Source organism: Jaculus jaculus, chromosome 4, assembly GCF_020740685.1.
Source record: "Jaculus jaculus isolate mJacJac1 chromosome 4, mJacJac1.mat.Y.cur, whole genome shotgun sequence".
NCBI classification, from domain to species: domain Eukaryota; kingdom Metazoa; phylum Chordata; class Mammalia; order Rodentia; family Dipodidae; genus Jaculus; species Jaculus jaculus.
Window position 1 is genome coordinate 20,019,816 of NC_059105.1, and position 12,564 is coordinate 20,032,379.

At 51.7% G+C, this 12,564-nt stretch overlaps 1 protein-coding gene across 4 annotated transcripts in view; it reads left to right on the forward strand.

Moving 5' to 3' along the window:
• Dgkd (diacylglycerol kinase delta) overlaps positions 1 to 12,564 on the forward strand; it is a 102,906-nt gene that overhangs the window by 75,419 nt on the left and 14,923 nt on the right. For 3 of the 4 annotated variants that reach the window (XM_045147125.1, XM_045147126.1, XM_045147127.1), the window contains exons 11-18: positions 1,933 to 2,072; positions 3,003 to 3,087; positions 7,581 to 7,675; positions 7,761 to 7,860; positions 7,947 to 8,220; positions 8,795 to 8,956; positions 9,465 to 9,590; positions 9,971 to 10,067. In XM_045147125.1, the coding sequence (XP_045003060.1) occupies positions 1,933 to 2,072; positions 3,003 to 3,087; positions 7,581 to 7,675; positions 7,761 to 7,860; positions 7,947 to 8,220; positions 8,795 to 8,956; positions 9,465 to 9,590; positions 9,971 to 10,067 (1,079 nt within the window). The remainder of the gene's footprint in view (positions 1 to 1,932; positions 2,073 to 3,002; positions 3,088 to 7,580; positions 7,676 to 7,760; positions 7,861 to 7,946; positions 8,221 to 8,794; positions 8,957 to 9,464; positions 9,591 to 9,970; positions 10,068 to 12,564) is intronic. The other variant, XM_045147128.1, reaches the window with a different exon arrangement.

Consider the following 12,564-nt stretch of genomic DNA (forward strand, 5'->3'; position numbering starts at 1 on the left):
CTGTCCCTCACTCATCCTGTGCCACCTCTGTCTGCTGTCCTCACTCATCCTGTCCCGACTCTGTCTGCTGTCCTCACTCATCCTGTCCCGACTCTGTCTGCTGTCCTCACTCATCCTGTCCCGACTCTGTCTGCTGTCCTCACTCATCCTGTCCCGACTCTGTCTGCTGTCCTCACTCATCCTGTCCCGACTCTGTCTGCTGTCCATCACTCATCCTGTCCCGACTCTGTCTGCTGTCCCTGTCTGCTGTCCCTCGCTCATCCTGTCCCGACTCTGTCTGCTGTCCTCACTCATCCTGTCCCGACTCTGTCTGCTGTCCCTCACTCATCCTGTCCCGACTCTGTCTGCTGTCCCTCACTCATCCTGTCCCGACTCTGTCTGCTGTCCCTCACTCATCCTGTCCCACCTCTGTCTGCTGTCCTCACTCATCCTGTCCCACCTCTGTCTGCTGTCCTCACTCATCCTGTCCCGACTCTGTCTGCTGTCCTCACTCATCCTGTCCCGCCTCTGTCTGCTGTCCTCACTCATCCTGTCCCGCCTCTGTCTGCTGTCCTCACTCATCCTGTCCCGCCTCTGTCTGCTGTCCTCACTCATCCTGTCCTGACTCTGTCTGCTGTCCTCACTCATCCTGTGCCGCCTCTGTCTGCTGTCCCTCACTCATCCTGTCCCACCTCTGTCTGCTGTCCTCACTCGTCCTGTCCCGACTCTGTCTGCTGTCCTCACTCATCCTGTCCCGACTCTGTCTGCTGTCCCTCACTCATCCTGTCCCCCCTCTGTCTGATGTCCCTCACTCATCCCGTCCCACCTCTGTCTGCTGTCCTCACTCATCCTGTCCCGACTCTGTCTGCTGTCCCTCACTCATCCTATGCTGTCACACTGAGCTTTTGGCCAAGTGGGACCTCTTGTGCTGCTGTTCTTGTGGGCCATGTTCCTTGAGTGCAGGCACTGTGTGTGCTGTGTGGCACATATTTAGGAAGGACGGGCTGTGGTTCTGGTCTCAGTATCTATAGGCTCCTCCTCTTCTAAGCTGTCCTTCAGGCTTTGAGACACTGGGTGGTCGCAGAGTCTTTAGGGTCAACAGCAGGACAGCTTGGGCAGCCAGCCTCTAGGGGCACCAGCATGAACTGGCATGGAGGAGCTATGATGAGAGCTCTCAGTGGCATGTTGGGTGTCAGGGTGAGGTTTTGGGGGACACAGGTGGATGGGACCTGGCATGTCCACACTGGGTGGTTCTAGCATGGGTTTATACAGTACCAGGAAGGCAGTGGAATGATGTAGTGTGTTGCAGTCTGGGTTGCATTGCTGGTAGAAATCACCCAACCAAGAGCAGCTTCTGGGAAAAAGAGGTTTATTTGGCTTACAGGCTCGAGGGGAAGCTCCACGATGGCAGGGGAAAACGATGGCATGAGCAGAGGGTGGACATCACCCCCTGGCCAACAGAAGATGGACCACAGCAACAGGAGGGTGTGCCAAACACTGGGATGGGGAAACTGGCTATAAAGCCCATAAGCCCACCCCCAACAATACACTCCCTCCAGGAGGCATTAATTCCCAAATATCCATCAGCTGAGAACCTAGCATTCAGAACACCTAAGTTTATGGGGGACACCTGAATCAAACCACCACATAGTGACAGGTTTTGGTGAGTAAGGTACCATGGTGAATGAATGGAGAGACAGGTTGGGAGGTACAGACTTGTCCTTCAGGACAAAAGAATGAGAGGGAGACCTGGTGATTCTGTTTTGTGCTGTCCATCCCAGAGACCATCTTTACTCTCATGGGCTCTGCAGAGAAGGTAGGCTGCATACTACAGATCAGGTCTCTTCTATGCTTAATGTGGCTATTGCTGGAGGTCATGGGAGGGTGCTGAGTGGGAGCTGGCTCTTGTTCCAAATTGTCTCAGTACATGTCTTTTCCACTGTTTTTGATCAGTGTCAGCTGGGAGTGCTGCCCTTAGGGACAGGGAATGACCTGGCCCGCGTGCTTGGCTGGGGCTCGGCCTGTGATGATGATACTCAGCTCCCTCAGATCTTGGCAAAGCTGGAGAGGGCCAGCACTAAGATGCTGGACAGGTGAGTAGGGTATCCAGGGCCAGAGCCCAGATGGGCTGAGAAGCGGGCCACCATGACCACAGCTCCTGATGTGGGCCTGTGACTTGTGGAAGTTGGACTTCAGTGTGCATTTCCTTTTCTGATGGTTTTGAACAGACTGAAAGGATAACATAAATGAAGCAGGTTAGGATGTATGCCCTAGAGCTGCCAGGCCCTTTTCTGATGCCACAGCTGCCATTTGTAAGGGTTGCAGAGGTGACTATATTCTGTCATCTTGGCTCAGGGTCCAGTGACCACCTACAAAGCCCTCCTTGTGGCGTGCTTGAGCAATTCCAGCTCCCTGCCTTCTGTTCCAAGAAGGGGTTTGGGCAGTTACCCGGTCATCTAGAGCACAGACTCCCGGGCCTCTTTAAGTAGGTGCTCCCTGTTCTGAGCTAGCTAGACAGCCTTTCCCTGCAGGCTTTGCAGTTGAAAGTGCTCCTCAGTGCTCAGGACCCAGGAGCTAATTGCAAAGGTGATTTTGAAGTGCCCCCACTTGAGGCCTTGGTGAAGAGGCCCATGAGCCTTGCTGCCTGGTAACATGCTTGGCCCTCTGAGCACACTGGCAGCTGTCTGGGTAGTGTGCAGCTCTTGGAAAGGGTTAAATGTTTTCTACAGAAACTATACCTGCTGACAAGGGCAGCTGTTTTCAGAAAACATTTCCATGCTCTCGGGGAGCTGAGGTAGGAGGATCAGGGCAGTCTCAGCTGTGTAGTGAGTTTGAGGCCTGAATACTGTCTCCAACCCCGTGCCCCTCCCCCAGACAAAAACAAAAACAGAAAAAGAAACCAGAAAAGTGCTATGATTAAGGCATTAGGCCATGAAACTGGGGTGGTGTGCGTTCTCTTCTGGGGGCTGGGTCCCTGGTGCTGGTGGGCAGCCTGGAGCTGAGTGGGTCTTATGCTTATGCAGATGGAGCGTCATGGCATACGAGACCAAACTCCCTCGGCAGGCCTCTTCCTCTGCGGTCACGGAAGACTTCAGTGAGGACTCCGAGGTACCACCGCCTTGCTTTACTCTTTCCTTTTCTGTAGTGCTGGGTGGACTTCAGGACCCTATGCTGAACCTCTGAGCTGCACCCCAGCCTACCAGCTGCTCGTTAAGCCCCACAGCTGCGATCTTCCTGTACAGTCAGTGGTGTAAACTGCCTCCTCGCCCCTCTGGTGGTGGTGTTGCATAGCTCTGCAGGGGGCCGGGTGAACCCTGGACTGAGCTGGAGGCTGGGCAGGCTCTAACCTTGGGTTTCATGACTGTCCAGGGCTTCCTGTACTTGTCACCAGGATCCCAGGGTCTTCTGATGGCCTCCCCTGTACCTGCCTGCTCTCCCGCATGCTCCTCAGCACATCTTTCCACGGTCTGCTGTTCCCTCCTGTCGTGGTTACCGTATCACCACTATGACAGAGTGCCTCATAGGAGCAGCTTATGGGAGAAAAGCTTTATTTCAGGCCTAAAGTCTTAAAATAAAAGTCTTAAAAAGGGGAGCTTCATCATGGCACAGCAGAGCAGAGGCTGGGCATCGCACCCTGCCACAGCAGCTGGGAAGCAGCAGCAGGAGTGACAACACCCCAAGTGACACACCTCCTCCAACACCTGCCTCCCAGATTGCCGTTGGCTGGGGATTGAATATGAGTTGTAATCACAAACACATCAGGCTAGGGGGGGCATTTCATATTCAAATTACCACATCTGCTCCTGGACCCCATAGACTCACACAACCATTTCATGATGCAAAATGCATTCAGTCTAACTTTAAAAGTTCCCATAGTCTCGGCCATTCCCAACACCATTCAGAAGTCCAAAGCCCCATGTCTCACCTGAGATTCAAGACAGTCCTTAGACAGGAAGTGAGTTTGTGGGTGCCAGGGGCTGGGGAAGGAATGGGGTAACTGACTGCTAGTGGGGGGGGGCTTATCTTTTTGGCTGATGGAATGTTCCAGATAAAGAGGATGGCTGTGTAATTCTGAATACAATAAAAGCCATCAAAGTATCCACTTATTTTTTTCTTAAAGGAAAAAAAAAGACAGTCTCTTAACTATGAGTCCCATAAAATCAAAACACAATTTAAGCACTTGTAACACGTGGTATACAGTAAATGTTTCCATGACAGAACACAACTCAAATACTTCTAACACATAATGGCATACAGTGAATGTTTCCATGACAAAAGGGAAGAGTTGGGCATAGCAAGGAAAGATTGAACCCACACAGGTTTGAAAGCAACCAGAACAATTATCAAATCCTGCAGCCCCGTGTCTGGCATCTGGACCCCCAGCAAAATCTCTGGGCTCCTGATGCCGCTCCTTCAGCCTTGGCTGTTTGCTTTCTGAACAGATCCACTCAAGCCAGAACAGCAGCTTTCCATAGCCCTTGTGTCTCCAAAATCCTGGGGTCTCCATTGCAACCCACAGTTCATCTTCATGTCTCTACAATGGCCTCAGAGGGCTTCCATGAAGGGATGGCAACCCCGCTTCCTAGAGTTTGTGGTTGTACTCTACCACCCTATTTCCTGCACTTGTCACACTTCTCAAGCCAGTTCTAGGTAGGCAAGGATGCCAAAATTCGTCAATGCAGCGGGGGAATAAGGCCAACTTTGAGGAGCAGGACACTCCTTCAGCATTGTTCCTCCAGGCCCCTGCCTTTGAAAAAAGTCAGCATTCTTCCTGTTGTCCCAGTGCAGAACGGCCGGCCCATTCTCAATGGTGGTCATCTCTTAACCACTGCAGCTGGACTAGGCTGCAGTCTCTGGCCCAACCCAGCTGACCAACCAACCTTCCTTCCTTCCCTCCCTCCTTTCCTTTCTCCTTCCCTTCTTTCCCCCTATCTCTTTCCCTTCTTTCTATTCCCAGCCCCTTTCCCTTTCCATGGTATAGATATGTATGTATATACATATATATTGGGGGGGGGGGGAAGAAGTGTAGGCATGTAAGAGTCTCTTAATTCTGCTACCAGACTATAGACATATGTACCACACTGTGCATCTGTCTTTACACGGTTACTGGGGAATCAAACCTGGACTAGCAGGCTTTGCAAATAAATATCTGACCCCAAACTTCTTTTTGTGCTAAACTTTGTATTTTCATAACATTTTGATCTTTTCAAAACATAATTTATTCATTTATTTATTTGAGAGGGAGAGAGAAGGCAAGAGCGAGAATGGGCACGCCAGGGCCACTAGCCATCGCAAATGAATTTCAGATGCATGTGCCACTTTGTGCATCTGGCTTACGTGGGTACTGGGGAATCGAACCTAGGTACTTAGACTTTTCAGGCAAGTGCCTTAGCTACTAAGCCATCTCTCTAGCCCTTGATCTTTTTTTTTTTTTTCCCCTCTACCAGGCACAATAGTTCATTATTTTTAATTTGACTTTGCTCAGATTCTCAGAACATGGGCAGAATGCAGCCAGGATATCACCTGACCTGCTTTAGCAGTTCCCAACAAAGGCCCCCCCCCCCCCGCCCCATCTCAAGCCTTCACAGTGTGTGCTACTTTCTGCCTCCTTGTCTGTCCAGATTTACCAGAATGGTCCATCCAGCTCTGCTTCTGTAGTCCAGTGCTCTAAATTCTTCCATAATTCTTTGTACAAATCAGTTCCAGAAGATGAAAAACCACACAGTCAGTTTCATTGCAGAAGTGGCACCACTTTTTTTTTTAATTAATTAATTTATTTATTTATTTGAGAGCGACAGACACAGAGAGAAAGACAGAGGGAGAGAGAGAGAATGGGCACGCCAGGGCTTCCAGCCTCTGCAAACGAACTCCAGACGCGTGCGCTCCCTTATGCATCTGGCTAACGTGGGACCTGGGGAACTGAGCCTCGAACTGGGGTCCTTAGGCTTCACAGGCAAGCGCTTAACCACTAAGCCATCTCTCCAGCCCGAACTTTTTTTTTTAAATAGCAATTATCTTCTTACTGCTGGGACAAAACACCAAACCAAAGTAGCTTATGGGGAGGGGGGGAATTTCAGATTTAAAGTTCTGAGGGGAAGTTTTATCATGGCCTGGCAGAGCAGAGGCTGGGCATAACATCTTGCAATAGCAGCTGGGAAGCAGCAGCAAGAATGAGCTAGCTCTGGCAAGGGAGGCTTGGACAATATATAATACCCTAAGGCCTGTCCCAAGTGACACTTTTTCCAGCAAGGCTCGACCTTCCAAATTGCCATCAGCTGGGGATTGAGTATGAGGGTTAAATCACAGTGCATAAGGCCATGGGGGGCATTTCACATTCATATTACCACATCTCTAGTGCCATGGTTATTCCCCCTCACCCCAGGTCTCGGTCTCTCGCCTCCTTCCAGCAACTCCCATGCTCCTGCCCTGCCCTGCCCTCCCCTCCCCTCCCCTCTGATGTCATTAGGCTAGGCTGCTTTTGCATAGGTTAGTTCTTTGTGCTTCACGGTGGTCATTGTCATGACTCAACTCAGGTCCCTTAGGGTCACGGACTTTGTCTTCCTGTCCTGAGTGGGGGTAGGACTGGGCTCACACACTGCATCTGTGGTATAGTTTGCCAAGCAAAATGTCCAGAGCAGTAGGAAGAGATGAGCTGATTTGGGCAGGCAGTGGTCAGCAAGCAAGGCTATAAGTCACCACAGCTGTGCCTGCTGTGGCTTCGCGAACTGAATGGTTTGTACCTTGGCTTTGTGAGGAAGCGTGTGGATGCAGAGCCTGTGGTAAGGTGCCGGCCCTGCAGCAGGGCCGAGAACAGTGGGCTGTGGTGCTGACCGGCAGAGGAGTGAAAAGAAAGAACTTTATACCCACCTTGTTTATTTTTTTTTTTTCTTTTACCTTTTCTTGTTTGGTTCTGGAGTTTAACCCAGGCCTTTGTCCTGGCAAGGGCTCTACCACAGGTCTTCCTCCCCATCCCCAAATTGGATTTCTTCTTAAATTTAAATATTTTATTTATTTAATTGCAAGGGAGCGGGGGAGGAAGGGGGGAAGGGGAGAGGGAGAGAGAGGGGGAGATATGGGCATACTAGGGCCTCTAGTTACTGCAAATGAACTCCAGATGAGTGGGCCACTTTGTGCATCTGGCTTTACATGAACACAGGTTGTCAGGCTTTTGGAGGCAAGCACCTTAATTGCCAAGCCGTCTCTTCAGCCCCATGCCTACGTTTTTGACACAGAGTTCATGATCTGATTGGAAAGGTGGCCTGTGCTGTGACTGGAACTCCGATGGAGCAGCTGTCTAGGTTGCAGGCCAGGGCCCCAGGCGAGCCTCATGAGCTCAGTTAAAGAGGCAGGGCTAGCCATTGGTTCTGTTCTGTTCACACCAGTCTTTTTCAGCCTGCTCACAGCTTGGCAAAGATTTTAACATCTTCCCCACAGCACTGGCTGGCGCTGACTAGTGTTTGAAGTAAGCCTTTGGCTAAGAAAGATGTGGCCTGTTAGAGGAACAACCTTGAAGTACCCGAGAAAATTTCTAGGACTAGGCCCATGTGGTGCTCGCAGTTGATTGCAGAGACTGAGAGACCCCTGTTTTGGGGTAATTGTAGGTGCAACAAATTCTCTTCTATGAAGACTCAGTTGCAGCCCATCTATCTAAGATCTTGACTTCGGACCAGCACTCGGTGGTGATCTCATCTGCCAAGTAGGTGCCAGGGCCTTGGGGGCTTGGGGCTGCAGCCAGCCGTGTTGCCCAGAGTTCTTGCCCAGCTCCATTCTGTCGCCAACAGAGTACTCTGTGAGACAGTGAAGGACTTTGTGGCCCGAGTGGGCCAGGCTTATGAGAAGACCACTGAGAGCTCACAGGAGTCGGAGGTCATGGCCAAGAAGGTCTGTTCCTGGGCCCGGATTTGAGGTGGGTAAGGCATCTCGACTAGGGGGAACACACTCTTAATGTTGGTTCGTCCCTTATCTAGTGCTCTGTCTTGGAAGAGAAGCTGGACTCTCTCCTCAAGACCTTGGATGATGAGTCTCAGGCTTCATCCTCTCTGTCCAACCCACCCCCCACCATTGCTGAGGAGGCTGAGGATGGCGATGGGTCAGGCCACGTCTATAGTTCAACTGGGGACCGCCTGGTGGGCTCGACCTGCCCTTCCCGGCCACAGATCTTCCGGCCTCGGGAGCAGCTCATGCTGAGAGCCAACAGCCTGAAGAAAGCGATTCGCCAGATCATAGAACACACAGAAAAAGGTAACAGGCCTCTTAGTTACCAGGTGGCACTGGTAACCCCGTGTTCCTGGATGTGGTCACAGACGAAGAGGGCCGCCATGAAGCAGCCACCCTGGCCTGCGGGTTTCATCACCACTACCTCACACAGGGCCTCCCCCACACCTCGGCAGTGCATGCTCATGCTCGCCCACCCACCGTCTTGCTGCCCTCGGAAACCTCTTCACATCAGTACCCTCCCTCTCCTCCTTCCCAGCCCTTGGCCCTCCACGTTGTTGCTCCGAGTAGCATCATTCACTTTCTGCCTGTGGTCATAGTCCCCAAGCAGGCTCAGGTGTAGTCATGCTACCCACCCTCCTGGTGGGTCTCCACATCACTCTCCTCCCCTCCCCATCCTCCTGCCTCGGGATCTGTCTCCTCAGCCCGTCAGCAGGAATGCCCAGACACTGTTGCAGTAACCAAACCGGGGGGCTGGATAGAGGTGGGGTGGGGTGTGGGCTTTGGGTCTGAGCCTTGAGCCAGAGGCCCATTGAGAGGAGGTTGCCGTGGCACCCTGAGCTCTGCTGGCACAGGCTCATTGGGAGTCTCTCCTCACCAGCGGTGGACGAGCAGAATGCCCAGACTCAGGAACAGCAGGGCTTCGTCCTGGGTCTCTCTGAGTCGGAGGAGAAGAAGGACTTGAAAGCTGATAAGAGGGTGTGCCTGCCGCCTGCCCACAGTGAGAGCTGTATGGTGACCAAGGGGAGGAGCCACCGCAAAGGTATGGCTGGGCTTTGGTGATACTGGGTGAGCTGGCATGGGGGCTGTGGGGTGCTTTTCCTCATAATTGGCCTTTTGGGTGAATCAAAATCCTGACCACGGCCTGTGTCTGGCAGGGATGGACTCTGGCCCCTCCTGGAATAGAGCCAAGCACCAGCTCCTCTCACGAGGAAGGGGAGCTCTTCACAGCTTGCCCCACCAACAGGGACCCTGCTTCAGAGTTGATCCTATGCGTCATTAGCACCCAGACTGATGGGGATTAACCCCTCCGTCCGTGCGCTCATATCCGTGGTCTGTGTCTCCCTCCCCAGTTGAATCCAGGCACATAGCTTGCTGTGTAAGCGCCTTTCCCTTCCTTTGGCTCAGAGACGATTCACGTGCTTCAGCTGGGCTGGCGGCGCAGTACAGCGTGCTCTCCTTCCTCCTTCCCCACGGCCCTTCACCTGTGCCTCTCAGATTCCAGCAGGTTCGGTTCTAGCCAGTCGCAAGCGTGCTGCCCTGTTTTACAGTGTCCAGAGCCCCATGTGAGAAGCTGATGAGCAAAGGTCTGACCCTTGGCAGTTCTGCCTCCCTCCCTCCCCAGACAGGAAGCCGGGATGGCCTGCCTGCCCTGAACACCAAGATCCTGTATCCAAGTGAGTATGGCTGTTCTGCTCCCCAGGGGCTGTGCGTGGGGATGTCAGGCCTGTGGGTCCTTAGGGCCCAGGAGCGCTGCTGCTCCTCCCATGGAAAGACAGAGCTCTGTCTTCCATGTGATTGCATGGAAAGTACTCTTCTAAACAAAAAGGCAGGCAGTGCCCGAGCAGTGGCCAGATGTCCCAGGAAGACAGTTTTTAGGCATCTCATGGATGTTGATTTCTATTGCCTAACATAGCTGTTTTTGTTTCATGACTATGGGTGATGGTAGTGGTTTTTGAACTGTGAGTGTCAAACGTTGAGTAGTAATAGTGGTCTGTAGTAGAATGTGGCCTTGCCGGGAGCTCCTGGCCAGCACCTTTCTTTGCTTCCCTTGCAGGTGTTCGTGCTGGGATGTCTGGTTCTTTGCCTGGGAGCTCAGTCATCAGTCGCTTACTGATTAATGCTGATCCCTTTAATGCTGAACCAGAAAACCTGTGAGTATGTGGTGACACTAACAAGCATTTTGTTATGGGGATGCTGGGGCAAAGAGCTCTGCTTCAGAATCAACCAGAGAAATGAATGCGTAGTGCTGGGCAGATGGCTCAATGGGCAAAGTGCTTGCCACACAACCATGGGGACCTGTGTCATATAAAAGCCAGGCATGGTGGTGCGTACCTGTATCCCAGCACTGGGCAGGTGGAGACTGGAGGGTCCCTGAGTCTCACTGGCTAGCTGGACTAGTTGAATCATTGACCTCCAGGTTCAGTAAGGGGCCCTGTGGTAAAATAAAAAAAGAAAGCCACGTATGGTGGTGTTTACCTTTAATCCCAGCAGTCAGGAGGGAGAGGTAGGAGGATCGCTGTGAGCTTGAAGCTAGTCTGGGACTACAGAGTGAGCTTCAGGTCAGTCTGGGCTAGAGTGAGACCTTGCCTTGGGGAACAAAAAACAAAAACAAAAAAACAGCTGGCCGTGGTGGCGCACACCTTTCATCCCAGTACTTGGAAGGCAGAGGTCGGAGGATCACTCTGAGTTTGAAGCCACCCTGACACTACATAGTAAATTCTAGGTCAGCTTGAGCTAGAGTGAGACCCTACCTGGGAAAACAAAAACAAAAAAAGAAAACAAAGGTGGAGAGTGAATGCAGAAGGCACCTGACATAGACTTCTGGCCTCCACATGCATGCACACATATGTTCATGCACACCTGCACACACATGTGCCCCCCCCCACACAAACATGCAAAATAAAAGAGAAAAGTTGCTGACTAGCAGATCCTCTTCTGGCTGCTCTTGGATGGGGAAAACCTTCTCTTTTAGTGGGTGTGGCTGAAAACCTCCCACAGTCTGCTGGATAGAAGAGGGCAGAGCCTGCGTGTTGCTGTCCCAAGCCTGGCAGTAGCACACAGGGGTGTCCTCCCAGTGGCCGACACCTTCTGAGGCTCCAGAAGGTCGTTGCCTCCCCTGAAAACTGACTCTGGGGCTCTTTGCTGTTACTTGCCGATGTTGGGCTCTGGTGTCCTTGCTGGCCTGAGCTGATGGGCCTTTCCCTGTATGGTCTTCCTCCTGTCTTCTGCTTGCCCAGGTGTCTGTTGTCCCGCCAGTGACACAGATTCCTGTGCTTCCAGGCTGGAAGACCCTCTGTGTTGTTGTCCTCTGGTCTTAGGGTTTTCCCAAGACACAGCTGTCCTGTGATAGGGCCTTTTATAAAAAATATTTATTTATTATTTATTTGAGAGAGGGGAAAGAAGCTGATGAGCATGCCAGGGCCTTCAGCCACTGCATACGAACTCCATATGCATGCACCACCTGTGCATCTGGCTTATGCTGTTTACTGCCCCAGGACACATGGCCTTCTGCGGAGTCTCTAAGGCTGTGAGGATGCTTGCAGGGCAGTTTTGAGGGCATCTTTGTGCTAGAGAGCCCATTGCAGATGTTTCTTTTTTTTTTTTTTTACAAATCAAAGAAACGTACCTTTTAGATGTTTGCCTTTTTGCTGGCTGATGGCAGGTTCTGGGCAGCTGGAGTCTGGTGGCTCTCAGGTGCCCATCTCAGTGTCTGGCATGGAGGGAGCAGTGGCCGGGATGGTGGGGTTCCTTGGCTTGGGGAGGTGGTGCATGTAGGCCCTGCGCCTCTGAAGCCATTTTTCTCGGCTGGGCCGGAGCTGCAGTCCCTGGGAGCAGTACTGTTGTCTCCCTCCTCTGAGGTCACCGCAGTCCCCACCGGTGACCAAGCCTCTTCACTCTTCTGCATAGTTACACCCCCCACCCCGACCCCTGCATCTGGACACCCCTCCTTCCCTGTCCCTTTTATTTTCTACCTTAGTTTTCTTTCTCTTTTTCCAGGGCCCATTTGTGCTGTTACTGGGTAATGCTGAGCTCAGAAGACAGTTCTGCCCTTAGCTTTGCTCCAGGCAGTTCACTTTGTTTTTCCTTGTGGAGACTACTTAGATGTCAGGGGTTTTAGTGGCATTTTATAATCTGGAGTTCACCTGTGTGGGATGTATCTGCCACAAAAATCTCCTTGCTGTGAGGATGCTAGCTCAGCTGGTACATGGACTGGCAGGCCCTCTGAGGGTGAACCAGAGTCACTGTGCATCTTGGTGGTACTGACCTTGGGCATGTACCCAAGAGGATTAAAACCTGTGTCCATGCTAGCAGTTAACGCGCTAATGCACTGAAGTAATCATGAGAAGACAAAACAACTTGAATGTCTACCATCAGTCAATGTTGGACAAAATATGTCATATCTAGATAATGGAATATTGTTTTGTAATAAACTACAGGCATATTTAAATTTTACTTATTTATTGAGAGAGACAGAAGAGGAGAAAGAGGAAGAATGAGAGAGTATGGGCACACCAGGGCCTTTAGCCACTGTAAATGAACTCCAGGCATATACACCACCTTTTGCATCTGGCACATGGGTACTGGGGAATTGACCCTGGGTCCTTAGGCTTCTCAGGAAAGTGCCTTAATTGATAAGCCATCTCTCCA